The following is a 19,928-nucleotide window of genomic DNA, read 5'->3' on the forward strand; positions in this document are numbered from 1 at the left end:
TTTTGTGACCTGTGCATGTTGTGAAGACATATAAATTATGATTCTAAATGGGTCTTCATGGTTTCCACTACATCAAACAAAAAAAAGGAAAAATCTTCACTGTTCTAAATGGGTCTTCTCACAAGTTTTCAAATACCGGAGAAGATAGCAAAGGAAGTTGGGAGCAACAACAAACATAAGCAAAGAAATAAGTCTATTTTTTATTACCAATTAAAATCTCCATCAAATTGGTACTATTTCCCCTAGTAAAAATATTTTACAAAGACTTCATAATGGATTTCAAAGTTCCTTACTTTTGAGTAACAGAACCATATCCAACAAAAAAAAATTGAAACGGATGGACTCCAAAACTTAAAAAGAAGGCATCTTTCTTCTATTTATCATTCAAACCACTTGCTAGGTTAAATCCTCAAAAGAAAGACACCTCTCTTCCTCTATCTTAACCTCTACAATAACTGATATAACATTGCTCTTAGGGCAAAGAAGCCAAAACAATCTAAAAATTAGTTAAAACTCCTAAACTTTCAGCCAAAAAACCTTCAAGAATGCATTAAATTTTTTTTCAAAAAGAACTTGGTTAAATTTTGAAAAAAATTAAAATGGCAAACACAACAAGATCTCGGCCTCAAATTTCAGCACAGCGATGAGAGACTGAAGTCAAAGTGGAGGAATCCAAAGCTCTCAATCTCTTCTCTTTTTAGACTATGGAAAGGGGTGCTTCCTTTTTCCTCAAAGCTTCTCTTTTGAGAATAGTGGGATGGCTTAGAGCATGATTTATACTTCATAAATAAAAATATTAGTTGAAGATAATATAATTATATTTTAGTCATTTCATCTTTTTTTATTATTACTGTTAGGTTGGAGACAGACAACTGAGCTTCTTTTCAATGATTTAAAAGTTTTGAGGTTTATTTGCAACTTTTTTTTTTTGAGATCAAAATGTAAATGGATGAAATTTAAGAGGTGTTACCGTAATTTTCTTCTATATTTTATTTAGAAGTAGCTTATAACATTGCTACATTCTAAAGTTTCTACAAACCCCTCCCCCCCCCCCCCACAAAAAACTCTCAAAAAAAAAAAAAAAAAAAAAAAGGGAAAAAAGGAAAAAGAAGTTAGCTTACCCTTACCTAAAAATATGCAAAAAAAGAAGAATAAAATAGGATCAATATTGCTACATTCTTAAGTTTCTACATGTTATTTTCTGAGCATTTTGCACCCGGTGGAGATTGGTGAAATCCTTTTTAACGAGACATCAAACCTACAACGCTACACTATCTCTACCCATTGGGGTCCATTACTCACAATAGCTAACTTCGACATTCGTGTTTCCAGGATGAATGGTGATGTAAGCTCAGTTGCGCACCGGACACGAATCTCAAAACATTTCAACAAAGTTTCATGTGCCACCTTCTCCTCTCCAAATCCCAGCCGTGCGACGTGCTCCATAGAAGGAGCGCGCCCTGCTCGGTCCTCGTCCCTCGTCCCCGTCCCCGTGCCAAAAACCACCCTGTATAAAATCCCCCGAAAGAAAAATAAACCCCCCTTCGAACATCAATTCCTCGCCACTCCCCTCTTGCTTCTTGCTTCTTCCGCAAGATTTCAAGAACCGCAGCGATCGGAGCGCGCCATGGAGTTCGACGACGGCAAGTGGGTAATCACCGACGGCGCCGACCTCGGCGACCCCGCCATCGCCGGCGACTGGGTGGTCGACAACGGCGACGAGGGCGCCATCGCCGGCGTCTTCTTCCACGTCGTCTCCACTGCCGCCCGCCGCCCCGCCTACGCTCCCTTCGGCAGCCATCCCCGCCACCTCCCCGACCCAGCCCTCTCCTTCCTACCCCCCGCCGTCTCCGTCCGCTCCTCCTCCCATGGCCTTGTCCTCTGCCGCGGCGCCTGGTCCTCCTATTACGTCTGCAACCCCGCCACCGCCCGCTGGACCCCAATCCCCCGCCCTCCCCGCCCCCACCCCTTCCTCTCATCCCCTGCCCTCGTTCTCGTCTCCCGCCCCGATTCCCTTCCCTCTTCCACCTCGTCTGCCTCCTCGAGTCAGGCACCGGCGGCGCCATCGCCTACCGTTTCGACACCTTCTCCTCCGCCACTGGCCAATGGCGGTCCGACCCGGCGCCCTTCCCCACCGACCCGATCGTCCTGGTCTCCAGCGTCTCGGCCGCCAGCGTGGCCTATTGGCGGACGGCCAAGCCGGCGGTGCTCGCCTACGATCCGGCCACCGGCACCACCCGGATCTTCCCGGCGCCCCCAGGGTGCGGCGGCGACTGGCAGCTCGGGGAGGCCGGCGGCGGGCGGCTATGCTGCGCGCGCGTGACGGACTCCGCCGTGGAGATCTACGCCCTGGACCGTCGGACCGGTGGACCCTTCTTTACAAGACAGCATAAATGCAGCTTTCAAATGGAATGTGTAGTTTCCAGCCATGGAAGCACCATTAGCCTTCTTCAGAATCACAACTAGTTTCCAAATTCCATAAATGCCCCTACTATGGAAATATCATTCTACACATACACGATTTTGTCTTTTAAATTTTAACCTATCCAACTCTCCTTTAATCTCCATACCCTCTTCAAAATATCAAACAAATAGTAATTCTGTCAAGTCCGTGTCCAAGAAAGTCACTTATTTATGCTTAGTGGTGCTTGAAAAGATATCCTGGTGCACCTTAAAAAAAAAAATATCCTAGTGCACCAGACTCCCACAACTACAAGGGTTCAGAAAAGATCAAATGTATGCAGTTTTACCCATATATGGAGAGACAATTTTTATGCTTCAGACCTATGACACCTAGGCCACAATGGAGCAATATTTCAATTGTGCTAAAGACTTTTGCCCTCTTATGTTTAGCATGCTTATGATAAATAATATGTTACCAACTTCCCCTGCAATACTCGCATGGCTAAAACAAATTTATGTATAACTAGTTAGATGGTAACAACATTATTTTACTCACGTTTCTTGGAAGTCCAACAAATTCAAAACTTACTCCAAATGGAAGGAATACAAGACTGTGATTCATTCTGTAAGACTGAAAGCAATGTTGATTATAAAGCATCAATAATCTATTCCTCAAATTGAAAGCAATGTCTACGATTCCAAATGCAAGTAATCATATATTACACATAAAGGATGTTTGAATCCATTATCTGGCCCATGTATTTTGTTAAGAACAAAACTATATATCATGATCAGAATTTTGAGAGATGCAGCCTTAACTTGAAAAAAATTCAGATATAGCACAATGAAAAACGGTCAAACACAGGACCAAAGGTTGAAAGCACAAAATTTCTCAAAAAATGAAAGATCATAAGGGGAAAAAGATATTTGATTAGCTCCTGCAATTTATCTGTAAATAAGAGCAGTGAATCCCCGCTTATATACATAGAGATAGTTCCACTTTCCGAACAAAAAAACAAGTTTAACCTTCCTCCTGGGGGCAAAAAGAGATCTGTACACACAAAAATTTTGAGATACAGGGTCAATCATTTAAAAGAAAGAATATGTGACCCCCACCACACACCTTGAGGATCGTGGGTGAGGTGGTGAGACCCCTGCATCTATAGACAAGCTCATCTTAAGTCTTTCGTCTTATATGGGAAATATACCTATAGGCCTTGATTATCTCTGTAACCAAGGGAGTGGAGGGTTTTGTTAGCATTAGAAGTCCATACGGTGTTGCAATTCATGCAAGATGAGGTGTTGGTAGCAACAGACGGAGTTGGTGAAGGGAGGACAGAAGGGATCGCCAAACTTTATTAAAAATCCTAAAATGCACCACAAAGATATCCATCTGAAGAAAAACGGCGCAGTCCACTTTCCTCAGAAGAAACTAGTGCAGAATCTCCTCCTTGCTACCCAACATTTCCAAGGAACTAGATCTCACATCCAAAATTCCTCCATTTAGTTTGCAGGGCCCGCACATTTTACTCATCAAACTCAACAGCAACCTTTCTGTAAAACAACATTTAAGAAAAAAGAACTACCGAGTGTCCTCATATATAAATTTTCAGTTCTTACCCCTTCCCTTTCCCTCCTTAAAAAATGACACAGTTTCATTGGAAAAAACAGTGTCTCCATTTTCCCGAGAACTAGGAAAAAAGAACGAATTATAAATTCAGAACAAGACAAGCCATAGTGGTGCATCTTAAATGTACCAGAGTGACTAGACTAAAACATGGGAACATTGATATTACAAAGATATGATAAAATTGAACATTATTTGGCAGCTAATTCATACTTCAAAAACTTCAGAAATCTAGAAAGTCCAAGAAAAGAAAAGAGAAGATTGTTACAAATGCAGAAGTAAAAAAACATGCTCATGTTTATAAAGCATATTTTAAAAAAGAGTAAATTACCCTATCTCCTCTCGAGGTTTGGGGTAATTACATGATCCTACCCAACATTTCAAAAATATACACATAACCCTCTGGTCAAATATAAAAATTTAAAATTTGAAAAATAAAAAAAAATTATAAAATATTTTAAGACCCAAATAGATTATATAGTTGATGATATTAGTAAAAATTATCAAATAGATTGGTAGTTTATTTAACAGAAAAAAATTCGTAAGGGGTTATGTGTCATGTATATAGCAAAAGTTAAGTAGTAAAATATATATTTCCAAAATGTTGGATGGGAATCTGTAATTACCTCAAACTTTGAGGGAGGTCATTGTAATTTATCCTTTAAAAAATAATACCATGAAACCAAGCAATATATACCAATAAAAAAATCAAATATAGAATATACATAAGACCATACATCAATAAATAGGAGGGTGTAAGCTCACAAGCCCATAATTAAAAATTTCCCATCTGCTAAAAATTAGTGACTAACTGCATCAGGAATATCCCATGGTAAATGTTTACATAATTGACTTTGCATATGAACAACATAAGCAAATGCAAAGCTATGATATAAAGAAGCAGAACTTGATGGTCTTTTTTTTTTTTCTGTCCTAAATAATTAGTATCAAAATGAAATAAGAAGGAACTGACAGGAAAAAAAAATAATGCAAGCAGAGGCACTACCAACAACATGACCGCAAACCTGTAAGCCATCAGAAAGACTAATCCATGATAGAAGTATTCCCTGATCATCACTTCTGTCATTAACTCAATGTATTATATAGTTCTTTGAAGAAAAAAAATTTTGAACAGGAAAGCAACATTTTTGTGCCAGAGTTTCTTGTGTTATAGGGGTTCAGATAAATCGAACAAGTGTATTGCCACAATTTATCACATGCAAACAGTGGAAATAGGTGAAATAACCACCCATCATCATTGGCAGACATCAAAATATGGTAAATTAAGTGAACGAGACATCCTTTCTGAGTCCATTAAATTATAGCAATATTGATCCAGCTCTTTGCCAACATAGGAGTTCCAACATTGACCATAAAGATCAGTGTTTTTATAGAGATGGAATTGTTCTTCATCTATACAACATCCCTAAGATTGAAATAACTCTGCATTAGAAGTTGTCTTACGATTCAAAAACCTGAGGTTGCACTAGAGATGAACAGGCTTTTCACCTATCAAGCAAGTTACAAGAAACAAATATCTTTGATTCAGCACTATTCAACTGATTAAGTTTAGATTCTCCATATCACTTTGCTTACAAAATCCCATAACCCATGTCATAATCTTGTTTTGTGTGTATGTGATCCATTCACTCATTCACATTATGCCTTTTTCATTCATGCTTTTCAGTTTTAAAGTTTCAGATGCTCTTGAATTTTAAAATTTGGGTTTGGTATTGGGCTCGTATTTAATTTTGTAATAGTAAATGCCATGGAATTTTTACATAAGCTTCAACCAGCTTCTATGTGCTTATTGGGACATGTATTTCTTGACTCAGGAGATTGCTTAGTTTTTGGAGATCCTTTGCTCATTTTTCAGTCTTCTAGAGTCCAGACTTGCTTAATCCCATCCCTCTTCACTCCCCAAGGAGTTAATTTAACTTTCTTAAGCATATGGTCTGCCCTTGGGTATTACTTTATCTTCTTAGGATGGCTATGTTTTTGCTTCTTGTTGGATACTTTTTCTGCATAATTTAACATTTTTTTGGTTAATTCTAATATGTGTTAGACCACAGAAACCATGAGTAAAACAGCTCTTGGCAATATTCATGTACAGTTGACAAAGATTTAATGGCTTAATTTTCTTACTTGTGGCATACCCTTATTTTGATCTGATATTTCATTTTTTGGCATCCAACAAATATGTGGGCAAATTGGCATTGGAGCAGTGCTGATCCAACCACTAGGGCAGCTATATCCTTCATAATCTTAACCATACATATTCTTGTTATTTTCTCATGCATTTAACTCAACTTTTCACATTATACTGATTTCATTCTCCAAGTCAACTGCTTCACTCTACTTTAGGAATTAGGGGTTAATAATATCCTTTCATGACTACGCAGAATATCAACTTGAGCCCTCAACTCAAATAATATTGATCATGGTGCAATTTGCATTATCACATTACATGCCTTCATTCACCTAAACCTTCCCAACTTTCTTATTAGAAACTGCACTAGTGGCTTTCATTTGAATAAGTACTAGAATGTCTTGATATAGATGGTACTTGAGAGAAAGAAAATGAAATGGCTTTGAACATCAAAGGAAGGCCTGAATAGGAGTGCCTGGCAAAGGGGGATCCATAATGCTAACCCCAAATAGCCGGGACAAGCTTGATAATTATAGTCACACTTATCAAGCTATCATGATACCATGCTCCCACACTGCCAAAATGTTAAATCATTGTCTTTGTCAATAAAAAACATCTGTTATGTTGGAGACTTTACTTTAGCCAGCCTTGTCTCTCATACCAAATTGATATTCTTTAAAGGGACTAGAACTATCTTTTTCCTTTGCCCTACCTTTTTTTCTTGGTGCTCTCCGCCTCTTCCTAAGAGTATAGGTAGGTTGAAAATGGGCTCGAGCTGGTCCGAGGCCCATCGGGCCAGGCCGACTCCAGATCGGCCTAAAAGCTAGGCCCGAAAGAGTTTAGATTGGATTTGGGTTTAAATGTAGAGCCCATTTGTTTTTCGAACCAAGCTCGAGTATATCATTGGCCCGACCCGAGCCCGAGCCCAGCCCAAAACTGTGCTCGAATTCAGGCCTAGACCCATTTATTCTTGCATGTTGTTATTTGAAGAGAATGATGGGAAGGACAGATTAGAATGGGTTTGGCAAAGAATAATGTGTCATGTGTCATTTACTAGTGTTATAGGAGAGAGCCCAATTTTTGGCTAAGCCCATTTACTTATGAAGCAATAGTATAAAATACTAAACTTTAATCAGGTTCAAGCTCAATCAATGTTTGGCCCAAACGGGTAATTTTGGGCCGCCCCAATTAAGTTAGAGTCAGGCTCAAGTATCGATTATCAAAAATTTTCAGACCTAAGACAGGACCAACAACCCCCCCCGCCCCCAAAAAAAAAAAAAAAAAATCTCAAGCTCGGTTCTTGTGGGGGCATGGCCCAGCCCAGCCCACTTCCAACCATAAGTATAGAGTGCAAGCATTAGTAAGAGATATTGCCTATTCATCGTGATACATGACTTCATAAGCTTCACAATTTACAATGTGTAAATTATTATCAATGTTTTTTTTTTTACAAATATTATCAGTTGAAAATCAGTAAAAAGAGAAAAAAGATGCAGGGATATTCCTCATTCAAAACAACAGCCATATATTTGCATAAGGGAGAACACAAGTAATTCTAACCCCCGCCCCCCAAACACAAAAAAAAAAAAAGAAGGGAAAAAAGAAGAAAAAACTGTTAGATGTTATATCAATATCTTGCTGATGCATAATAGCAGAAATCAGCTATCAGCTGTAATCAGCATTAAGATTTTGCATATATTGTAGCATAACCATGATATAAGTACAAAAGAAAGCAATGAACTTGCAAAACATATATCTCCTTGTTATATGAGTTGCTTCCATTGAGTGACTGAAAAGAATGGACATTTGCCCTAAGGACCTGGTAGCTCAGTAGATTTGTCATAAAACTAGGAGATGCAAGAATACAAGAAACACTTGTAAGTTTGAATGAAAATAATCCACACAAGAACAGATTATGAGGATATACACATAAGATTGAAAAAGGTAACAAACTATCCAGGCTGGCATGCTTTGAAGAGCACCATCCAACTAACCTACAAATTTGGAAAAAAATAATCAATGACTTTGTAGGAATTGATGGAAGAAGATCAAAGTCGAAAAAATTTTTGAATCTTACGGTCAGAGCCATCTTGAGGTGGGTTCAGAACAGATCTAGGAAGAGTAACAGCAGGCAGCAAGTCATAGCACTGTTTGGCTAACCTGATGCAATCCAACCAGTGTAACACCTCTGCATTTGGATCCCTCTCCACTACCACATCCCTCACTGTAATCTGTAGCATCCCCCTATAGATGGTGATCCTCCCCCTAACTCTAACTAGCTCCCCCAGCTGAACTATCTCAGACTGCTTGAGTGTCATCTCAGCCATAAGATCGAGATCAGATGAACCACCATGGGAAGTGAGGCAATAGTGGTTGAGCCAGAGGATGCAGGGAATGCACCCGCTCCCATCATCCACCAAGAACCTCAGAAATTTGTCCTTGCGCTCATGGCTCACAACCACACCTACAGTCTCAGCACGAGATATAGGCCTGCCCTTCCGGGTGAAGCAGGGAGGTTTTGAAGGCCAGACAGTTGAGGAGAGGAGATCAGAGGCCATAAGCTTCACGTGAACAGTTTGGATTGGATCCATAGTAGTAGACTTGATTTGTTCAGGATCTGAGACAAAAATCAAGTTCTTATAATGATAATAAGAAGTATTCTAAATCATATACACACATACATGTAAAGATGCTAAGAAAGAAGAATTCAAAACAATAAAGAAGAAAACAGAGAATGACAGAGAGATGTTTGGACTGCTTACTGTTGGAACTAAGAGGACTTCTTTTTTCTTTTGTGTAAAGCATGAAGAAGCAATTAAATGCAAAAAAAAAAAAAAGAGGGACTCTGAATTTAGAGCCAGAAATCAAATATCAAATTATCCAGAAGAAAAACATTTATTTATAACCAAAGTAGAATTAAATGTTTTATTCCACAAAACACAGAGTGATGCAAGGGATGATAGAACTTGACGAGTCAATGCAACATAGACCTGGTGTAAAATTTACTAATTAGAATTATCCATACATTTATATATGCTAAAAGCTAATGCAACACATGACAGTTGACCACCAACTAAACAAAAAAGTAGTTGATACAATTTGATTCATGATCTTGAAGTCAAAGTTTAAAAGAAAAGACTGAATAAATAGATATTAGGAAATGTCATCAGAGTGCGGTCTTCAGTGTAACCACTTACAACTCCAACCCGGCAAGTAGAACAATCCAGTGGACAGCCCGAGTGGTTAGTGCTGACTGTTATAACCATTACTTAGATTAAAGTGAAGAGAACAAAAAACAATGTATAAATTATAACTTACATTTTACATAATCTATTGGCCACTCTTTTCCAAAGATCAATTTATAACTAAGATGCTGAACTTTGACCTTTTCATTTTTTCAATTAAACTGGGTTTTGTGTGCCAAACTCCTGTTTCAGCAAAAGAAAAAAAGAAAAAAAAGATGAACTCTGAAACCCCAAAGCTATTCCCCCATTTCCCAAACTCAAACGAAAAAAAGAGAAGTTAAATCACATGAAAAGCTCTACAGAAACATCTCCAAGTACATAAAAAAATGTATCAACCATCTAAATCTCATGAACTACAAGCATATATTAATCTATATAACCAGAACACAACTGCTTCCAAAATGGTGAATTAGATAGGGCAATGGAGGAGATAATACCTTATCCGATGTTCTCGGCGGAAGATCTGTGAAACCCAAGCTAAAATTAGATTCTCGCAGTCAAAATCCAAGGCTAAACTTTGCGAAAGTTGGGGAAGAGGAAGAGCGATTTTGATGTTCTTTTAAAAACCCTAGGGCTTGCGTTGGCAGCGGGAACCCTTCACCCTGCCTTCCAGCCCGACCGCGACCTGTTGGACCGGTAACCCTGTAAACCGGACCCCGGTCCGATTCCCTCGCTCTTGCTTTGATGGTCAAGCAAACCAACATCTAATTCAGGGTCTTATAAAAATTTTAAACAAATAGAAAGAATGATTTTATTTTATCCAATCATCTAAAGGTTAACTCTCTTTTGATCAATCATTGAGGTTGAATATATCTTAGAAACTCAAAAAAATTTAAAGAACTCCATATTTTTAGAATTGCAACCTTTCTCAAATAAACAACCCCTAAATTAATTCATTTAGGAGTTGAGATATGGGTAGCCTCCATGTACTTATAAGCATATTTTGATCATCTTTTTAATATTTTCTAAATATTATATTATTTTTTAATATATAAATATTTTTTTTGTTATTTAAATTATTTAAATTTTTTTGGATCAATATCTGATAATTTGACCTGACAGTGGGGCCAAAGATCCACTTGTCTGGCCGTGTAACTCATTTGTCTTTCGATATATTTATTATTTTTTGAAAAAAATTTTAATTTATTATTTAAAAAAATATATAGAAAATTTTGACTCTATGATCAAGCTTGCATAAATAAATTTCACATCTCTGGATATACCTCAAAAAAAAAAATAAAAATAAAAATAAAAACTGTCAAATGACCAAGCTACTCGGAAGTTAGAAATAAACTTGACATCTTTATTTTTAAAAAAAAATATTAAATTATTTATATCTATCTTATAATTTATGATTTTCTCACTTAAATCAAATTTTATTAAAATCCATCTTATACTTATTTGCGAATTAAGCCACACGCATGGTACACATAAAAGTTTTACTCAGGTATAGAAGTAGTGTCATAAATCAGATTGAGATTTAGCCTGGGACAAAATTAAGCCTCATTTTGAACCCAGTCCTCTGCCACCACACATTGAATTTTAAATCCTTCAAATTTAGGAAAAATAGTGATGTGATAGATGCTTTTGCAGAGGATCTCCATGTGTTTCTCATGTCCCCTAGTTTTTAACCTGTTCTCCCCCTGGTTTCTTTTATGAGGAATTGATAACCTAGACTGTGCTTCTGATCTGAAAATTAAGCAGGGGGGGGGGGGGGGGAGCATCTTGCCACCCCCCATTTTCTATCAATATGAATTGGCTAATATGTTAGCCTAAAAAAAGAGAACTACGCAGTTTTTCAATCTTCATATCTCAAACAACAGAAACTTTTTGGAGGGGCTAGGTATATTGACTCATAATAATCTGTCTACATATTAAAAAAGTGATCCAAGATAAATCATGAATGCTTGGTTTTGTATGTTTGAAACGTTGAACACATAGTTTTTATAAAGATATGTCTTTTATGCACTCTCTTTTCTTTTTCTTGCATTAGATATAGAACATGAATACATCAAGTTATTTACAACAACGATCATATTCTAAATAGGAGCCAACCACAGTAATTGACCTCAAAAAAAATTAAAAGTATGTTTAGTTGATGGGAGTTAGGCTCTAGAATAAGAATAGAAACGAGTGACTCTTATTTCTTTCTGTTGCCCAGCTATGCAACCCAAGAGGGAGATGAATTGGGTTTCTAAAAATTTTAAGCTTAAGTTATGACTTATGAAAAATGTTTGACAAAAGCTAAATAAATAGGAAGAGTAAAATTAATTCAAGGCTAATGGCTAAAAGCTAGAATGCTAGAGAATAATGAAAGGTTAAAGAAGAGCAATTAGGCACCCACAAATAAAAGGATTTATAGTGGTTCGGTGCCAACCTTGCACTTACATCCACTCCCCAAGCTCCTACTTGAGAATTCCAATCTACTAATCTTGTATTCAACCCGAATACAAACGTCGGAAACTCCGACTCTAGCTATCCCAAGCTAGTCCACTTGTTTCCCGGGTACAAGCCAATCCTATACACTCCAATTCAAGGTTCGGATCAATCTTTCCTTATTTTGGAACCCGTCCAAAACAAAAACAATAACATAAACAAAGTATAACAATGAAGAGCACAAGAAAGCTCCTTTAATGAGCGTATGAGACTTTAAATACTCTTTACTCAAGAAGAAGAAGAACCTTTTTGATTTTCTCAAGATGGTTGGAGACTAGAATGTGCACTTGAGGAGTTGGTGAGCTTGGATCAAAGGCTTCTTGAATGCTTTGAGTGAACTTCTGCTTAGGACTGAAAAGTTTGCTTGAAATTCCTTTTTCAAAATCTCTCTTCTTGATTCTTCTTCTTTTCTTCTTATTGATTTCCACCTTTTTGTCCCTTTTATAGCTTCAGAAAATAGTGAAAAATATTCTAGGCTGAAATAGAGCCGTTAGACCACAATAAATGAGCATTAAAAGTATTTAAAACGGGTTAAAAACTAGCCGTTGCGAAAAAATTCCGTCACAGGGGTCGACTCATGAGTCGACTCATGTCTGGAGGTCGACTCATGGGTCGACCTCTGTGGAAAATCATCACAGAATCGAACGGGATGCAAGGTTCTGTAAAACTGGCTTAAAACCCGCAGAGGTCGACTCATAAGTCGACTCATGCCTTGGGGGTCGACTCATGGGTCGACTCACAGGTTGTGCCAAGTCTGTGCCGGCCAGGAATTTCAGCGTGCCAGTCATCTCATGTGCCATGAGTCGACTCATAGGTCGACTCATGATTTTCAATCATGCATATCTTTCAAAATATAAGTCCAAAATCAATAAAATTTTCACCATTGGATCACAAATCTTTTGTTCTATCATTTGATACTATCAAATCAGGATTTTGATAAAATTACAGTTTTACCCCTGAAGAGCAATAAGTCTTTTTCAAATGAAAATCATTAGTACCCCTTCAACTACTTTGTAATCATCAAAATCAATCTAAGGAGCAACACTTTCATTTGGTTAGAGCCGACGGATTGCTCGAAGTCTCCTAAAAAGGACCCCCAACTCAAATAGCTTGATAAATGAGGATTCCGACTACCACTCCAAAGCTGATATAGAGTAAAACTTTGGATGCTTCTCCACACCTTTAAGATTCGCACCATCAAAAATTGATGAAGGACCATGGTCTATTTCAGAGAGGGAAATTCAATGAGTGAACTAAGATGAGAAGAAATCCTGACATTGACATCCGGCGGAAAAAAAAAATATATTGTACAATAAAAATTAGTTGCAATTGAGAGAGAATCCTTAAATTTTTATCAATATCTTCGTCCGCCATCCACCATGTTTTGTGATTGCAATATATAATGATCTAAATCATTTTTTTTTTTAATATCAATTGGAGGCAAAATAATAGCTGTCGCAAAGCTTAGTAAGAAGAAATTTTTTTTGAAAAAAAAAATATCAAATAGAAATATATATTCCAAACTCATAGGAAGAATTAGATTTAGAAAAAAATTACCGGCCATCAAAACATGCAAATTGAACTTTACAAAGTTCTCATTCCCCATGTATTGTTCTCAATAAAATTATGTCGCCTTCTACAAATTTTTCTATTTTTTTTTGTATAATGGTCTTCTCAATAACCACTGTAACAGGACAATGGCACCATTAATATAAGATAATTATATTTTGCTTCTGTCATTATAACATTTCATGAATATAATTTAGCCAGATAAATATATTGGTCTTAGAGAGGATTTGTTGGCAAAATTTTATTTTGTAGAAGGTACTACATCAATATGTACGTGGTGCACCATCCATAACCCTCCAGACTTATCATGGCTCTCCATATACCGATTGCCGCCATGAGTTTGTGGTGTTGCAAAATGACGCATCACATATTTCATGCAGTATCATATGCATATAAGCATTGTTGCTCTATGTTGACACCACTTAGCAACCATTTCTTATTATGACTAAGCAATGAAAACAACATAAAATAAACCTTTCTAGGAGAAGGCTGGTTTTATTCCCCCAGTCTATTAAGGATCAATCAAAATTCTAACTATATAAGATGATATTAGTATGAAAAGTACCGCTGGCATATGAGACTGATTTAAATGAATGAAGAAGTTGCTAAATAGTTGTAATTCAGAAAAAATAATGAAATGCTTACTATTAAAACATACCTTTTATTTGGATTTTATTTTTTAAATTAAATAACTTGATTGATATGGGTGATGTAAGTTCATGGTACTTTCAACAATGGTATCTCTGTCCAAATCTCATACTTCTGACAAATGCAAAGCATATGATGGATCCGAGGAAAAGAAAGATGGTACCAAAAAAAAAAAAAAAAGAAAGAAAGAAAATTGCTAACCTACTCAAACAATGAAATACATCATTAGTATTGCTGATCTACTGTTACTAAATTACATGATGAATTAATTAAAAGAGCAAGCCACTGCATAATTATATATAAATAAAATAAAAAAATTTGAGATAAAAAAGACACACACATAGAGAGAGAGAGAGAGAGAGAGAGAGACTCTAGTATCCCTTCTTTTCATCATATACCTCTTTTTTTTTTCCCTTTTTGGTAAAGTTATCATATTACCTCTTTACGCACCTTATGGCAAGGCAAGAGTTAAAAGGTTGGCCAACAAGATTTGAGTCCAATTAGAAGCCCTGAATTCCAATTCCATAAATAACAAGCTTGGCCAACAAGATTTAAGTCCAATGTTGGCAGTTGGAAAAGGTTGCTTTTGAGAAAGATTTATGAATTAAATATTGTTAGTGGCACATTGCCACCACGTCAACAAAACAGAGGAAACATTTCAACAGCTTGAGCTAAGCCCAAATTGGAAGCACCTCTCGAGTTTCTTCAACATTCTCAAAAGTCAAAAGATATATATGTTTACGAGAAGACTTCGCCCCAGGTCTTGCTGATGATATAGAATGAAAAAGCACAAACGAGATTTTCATCAAGCTTCTCTAGAAATCTACATTTTTTTTCCCCCCAAAATAGTTGTACTGTCAATTGAACAAATATGAGACTTTATTCTAATTGCTTTTATATGTCTACATGTTCAAAACTCAATACAAAAAGACTTCCTATTTACTTAAGTTCATAACAAATGAATACAGTGTTTGCCTTCAGCTTTCAACAAGATTCCCTTCCGAGAATTTAAGAAACCATTTTTCTCTGAAATAAAGAATAAATATCTTTCTTGAGACATAGTAGGGCTGTCAATTTAGATTGAACCCATCGAATTGACCCACTGCGTCATATAAATAGGATGGATTAAGTTTATATTTTAGCAATCCATATAAAAGCAGATCAAATGACCCACATCGTTTGGGTCAGTGAGTCGGGACGGACTAATCCATTTCTTTATATATATATATATATATATATATATATATATATATATATATATCAAAAGAGGATTTTAATGTTATTGAAGAGATAATTGATGAAAAGAGGAAGAAGACGAAGAATTAAATGATGAGGACCACAATAATGATATGGAGGATAATTTTTTGAGACTTTGATTTACCTCTAAATTAATTTAAAAATTGAAACTTAAAGTCTTTTAAGTTTAGGTTGTATTAAGTATTTAGTTTAAGTTTGATAATTTTATTTTATGACTATAAAAATTGAGATGTAAGACTTTGATAGATTGATTTGAGCTCAAATTAAATATGAAATTCAGTTTATATTACTGTTTATATTTTTTTTTTAATTTTGACGGATTGGCACGTTTAATCTGCAGTCCACGGTGGGTTTGGTCGGATTGGGATTTTTCCAACCCATCAGTTAAGTAGGCCAGCCCGCTCCAATCTATTTAGAGATGGGTCAGGATGGGTCGAGATGGCACGGCCCATTTTAACAGTTCTTAGACATGACAGATAGCGTTATGTTATTGTAAGAATAAAAAAATAAGATTCAATACAAAACATCAGGTGAAAAGACGTGAAGAATGGTGCGTGAGATTCATAGAGAATGATATGTGAGAAACAAATTACTAGGAGATTATATGTAAAGTTCACACAGTTGATACCCAAGAGACCAATATATATGAAGCGGCAAGTCTCCAGCAAGCTAAATGCTCACCGTAAAACGTTCACTAACTACAACTAAAGTAACTTGTGAGCCCCTGAGAGTTGTATTTACCGCTGCCCAGTACGTCTGGGCAGTCCAACCATGCTGTTGTGGTAGCAGAATACTCGTTCTTCAGATGGCATAAACCTCACGCCGTCGCTGATCCACGTCATCTCCCCCGTTCTCAGCTCATAACACAGCACTCTCTCCTTTGCTTTCGACTTCAACACCTTGGGCCTCACCCCGAGATAGAGTTTGTCTCCTCCGTCTAGCGCCAGCGGCCGCAGAAACCACCGCGAAAGCAGCCGTTTACAAAAGCTCTTGCTCCTCAGCCTCATGGGGTGGCAGAATCTGGCGAACACTTCCGGATTCCTTGTGACCATTGTTTCGAAGCGTGCCCGGTGCCTCCTCACCCAATTCCCACTACTGCTGCCATTCGCCATCACGAACACCTCCACCTCGTCCTTCCATGTTTGAGTGCACGTCAGTACTCGACCCTCCCACACCCCGATCTGATGCTGGCTCGCACTCGATGGTTTCTCCGGCAATGGCATCCATCCTGCGAGATTCTTGGAGGGATCGAACCATATCAGATAGTGAAGGCAATCCCAGTACAAGACCCCTCCAGCAAACACCGCTGGAGGTTCGCACGACATGAGATCATCGACGAGGACCCTCTGGTTCGAGATCATCCACCGTCGGGTATCAGAGGAGAAGACATGAAACTGAAACCAGGTCTTCGGATATCCCTCGATAACAACATGGCGACGACGGAGGCAGACCAGAGTGTAACGCCTCGGGGAGTTGGACGGGTCGAAGGCTAGCCCGACGAAGAGGCGGCGATATTTGGTCGCAGGAATGAAATGGGCCTCCTTCGTTACGGGACTGAAGACGTAGAGCAAGTTGAAGTTGGGAAAAGCCCCATCATGGCTGAAGTCAGGAACGCCGACGCCGCAGCACAAGAGACCGTTGGTAGAGGCCAGAAGCTTGAGATGATGGGAGGGAAAACAGGTGGAAAGGAGGGGATAGGAGGGATGGGAAACGCCAATTGGGGTGTCCGGGGGTGAAAGGAACTCGACGCCGGAGGAGGCGATGTAGACGAAGCCGGAGGAGGCGGGGGAAGGGTGCAGGGACTGATCGGCGGCGAAGAGGGGATCGCCGGAGATGAGGGCATGCCAGCTCTTGGACACAGACTTGAACCTGGTGAGAGACTTGAAGGAGAGACGTGGGAGGATGTTGAAGCGAAGAACGTCATATGGAACGGAAGAGCTTGGTGCTGCTCCGTGACCACGGAGCTTGTTGCTCCTGGATTCCATGGCTAAGGAGCAAGTAGTGGGGGGGGGGGGGGGGGGGGGGGGGGGGTTTATAGTTTCGCTTTCCTTGTAATAGGAGTTACAATTCCACTGGGAAGGGCCACAGAAACCCATACCTTGACCAATAAGAATTCCGACTACCATCCGAAGTCGACGCAGCATAGGATTTTAGATGCTTCCCAACGCCTTTAGGGTTCGCGCTATCAAAGATTGACGGAGGAACGTGGTTCCAATGGGGCCCGTTAGACAAGCTACGCTCAGACTATTGAAAGCCAGCGACAGACGGACTCCTTTTACTCCTGATTCTGTGACGCGCTGTGGCCCAGTACCACTTCTTTGAACCATATTGGGGAAAAGATTATTCGAACCGGAGTGATATTGTTTTTGGGGTTTTTTTTTATGGAAAGATGAGAAGATAACGTAACATCCTAATAAAACCCTAGTAGGACCTAAACTTATAGAAGGACTAGTACCATGTAGAAGTTACTTTTGATTGAAACATAATCCGAAAATTACCTCCCTTTCAATCAAAAACATGAATGAGGATCCTAAAATTCTCGGACTCCACATTAGGAAAAAGGTTATTTGAACCAAAGTGCAATTGTTTTGAGGGGTTTTTTTATGGAAAGATGAGAAGAAAACGTAGCATGCCCGGGAAAAAATATCTACTAGGACCTAAATCTATAGAAGGATCGGTACCAAATAGAAGTTAGTTGTGATTGAGAGAGAATCCTAAAACATATATTGTGATTGTAGTACATGATGTGATTGTAGTACATGATGATCTAAATCATTTCCTTTTCTCTATTTCTTCCTATAATGATTATCCCAATAACGACTGTAACACAACAATGGCACCATTAATGTAAGAAAATTATATTTTCAAAAGTATTTGATCTTCTACCAAAAAAAAAGGTGTTTGATGTAAAAAGAATGCAGTATGTTGTCCTAGCCCATATAATCCAATTAGTAAATAACACATTGAACTAGGACTTTAAAATCCAATTTGTAAATTTGAGTTTTAGATATTTGCAACTGGAACCAAAATAGATATTTTTTTTTGTTCCATAGCCTATATATATATATAATTTAATTGAAAAAACACTAAAGGTCTGGCGAGGTACACCTAAAATTTCGCTTTGCAAATTAGGACTTTAAACATCATTTCACAAAATTAGACTTTGGTCCTTACTGAAATAACTCATTATTTCTATAACAATAATACCTTCAAGCAATATTAATAGCATATTGCAGAAAGGCTTGATATATGTTTATATTATATAGACTTCCAAGGATGAAAGTCCGATCCTTTGAAAGTATACTTAAAAGTCCTATTTTACATAATCTGTACAAGTTGGGAGCATAATCATGGACCAAAATGTTAGAATTCAACATGACTATCTTCTCCAAAACATCAAGCGAAAAGAAGCAAAAGTGGCATATGAGATTCATAGACCAAGATGAGCCAAAGAAAATATGTGAAGATAATACGATAATCCTATTCTCATAATCTGATAATCTGTTATAAAAGGATCTGATATAGAGCAACCAGTCATCAACTAACAATAATGCCTAAATCATGTAAAAAAACAAAAAAAAAAAAAAGAAAAATTAAAATGATACCCAACTCTAGGAATAAAAAAATCATTCACTTTGCTGTGTCTTTCTTTGCCCACATCCTTAAAACCGTTGCCATGCAGACTTCCAGATCCTGTGTACTAATCACAAATTCCCATCTAGCGTACTCCACAAGATCAATACAACCCCTTCATATAGCCGTAATTGAGTTGAAATGCAGAAGCTGATCTATAGGGGATATACTGATGCTCTCACTTGTTTTACCAGTAAAGCAAACTGGAGAATCTAATGACATCAGAGAAGTCAAAGGTTTAAAACGAAAAATGACCAAAGTATTTTGTAGAGAAAACAAGCTTGCTATTTGCTAATGCACTAGTTGTAAAATTAAGTTGTAAAATTAAGAGAATGGAGGTACCGAGCATAAAGGTGCATGTGGAGGGATAACAAGGGATTTGGCAGGGAATGTGACTTGCTCATAAAAAAGAGGTACAAAAAAAAAAACTCAAAGTTAGCCCATAATCTGGAGTTTGGGGAAGTGATATTGAGGAGAAATCAGACACTGAAAGAAACTTGCAGAGCACAATTTAAAGCTCGTGCAAAATATAAAATAATTTAACTCGCCCATCATCCATGGTGCAATTTACTTTGATTAATGCATGAAGTCGTGTGCCAATTTATATTTAATTGCATGAGACAAAAAGCAGAGTGCATTAGTCATTCCCAATGACACAGCAACACCATGTATCCATGCCTACAAAGCCATGACACATACGGTATGTTATGCATGTCTATCAGGCTAGAGAACACCCTAGAAATTTTTCATCGAACCCAGATATTCCGAATAGGTTTTGATTACACGTACATCTCAACATTGCTAGCTAACAAACTGAACCTTAAGACATACTTAACCCCTCTGTTCTAAGACAGCATAACAATAAATCTCAAAAGCATCCACATGCCACTTTGATTAAGGAATGTGTTGATTAAATTGCATATTGTTTGGACTTTCTTTTGATTCCCTGCAACATTTACTG

The 19,928-nt window shown here is 37.8% G+C and overlaps 2 protein-coding genes and 1 pseudogene across 2 annotated transcripts; 1 reads left to right on the forward strand and 2 right to left on the reverse strand.

Moving 5' to 3' along the window:
- Positions 1 to 1,627: 1,627 nt before the first annotated feature.
- On the forward strand, positions 1,628 to 2,981 carry LOC140853410 (uncharacterized; annotated as a pseudogene).
- Positions 2,982 to 7,920: 4,939 nt separating this feature from the next.
- Positions 7,921 to 10,036, reverse strand: LOC140850972 (CST complex subunit STN1-like). The gene is made up of 3 exons (XM_073248189.1): positions 9,862 to 10,036; positions 8,257 to 8,796; positions 7,921 to 8,173 (listed from the first exon to the last, which is right to left on the reverse strand). Exons 2-3 carry the CDS (start codon positions 8,768 to 8,770, stop codon positions 8,169 to 8,171), a joined length of 519 nt encoding a protein of 172 aa, XP_073104290.1. The 5' UTR covers positions 8,771 to 8,796; positions 9,862 to 10,036; the 3' UTR covers positions 7,921 to 8,168.
- A 5,988-nt stretch (positions 10,037 to 16,024) lies between these two features.
- LOC105055968 (F-box protein At5g49610-like) lies at positions 16,025 to 17,319 on the reverse strand. Its single transcript, XM_010938008.3, has one exon. The coding sequence runs from the start codon at positions 17,317 to 17,319 to the stop codon at positions 16,072 to 16,074; it is 1,248 nt and encodes a 415-aa protein (XP_010936310.2). The 3' UTR covers positions 16,025 to 16,071.
- Positions 17,320 to 19,928: the final 2,609 nt, after the last annotated feature.

Source organism: Elaeis guineensis, chromosome 13 (genome assembly GCF_000442705.2).
Source record: "Elaeis guineensis isolate ETL-2024a chromosome 13, EG11, whole genome shotgun sequence".
In the NCBI taxonomy this organism is placed as follows: Eukaryota; Viridiplantae; Streptophyta; class Magnoliopsida; order Arecales; family Arecaceae; genus Elaeis; species Elaeis guineensis.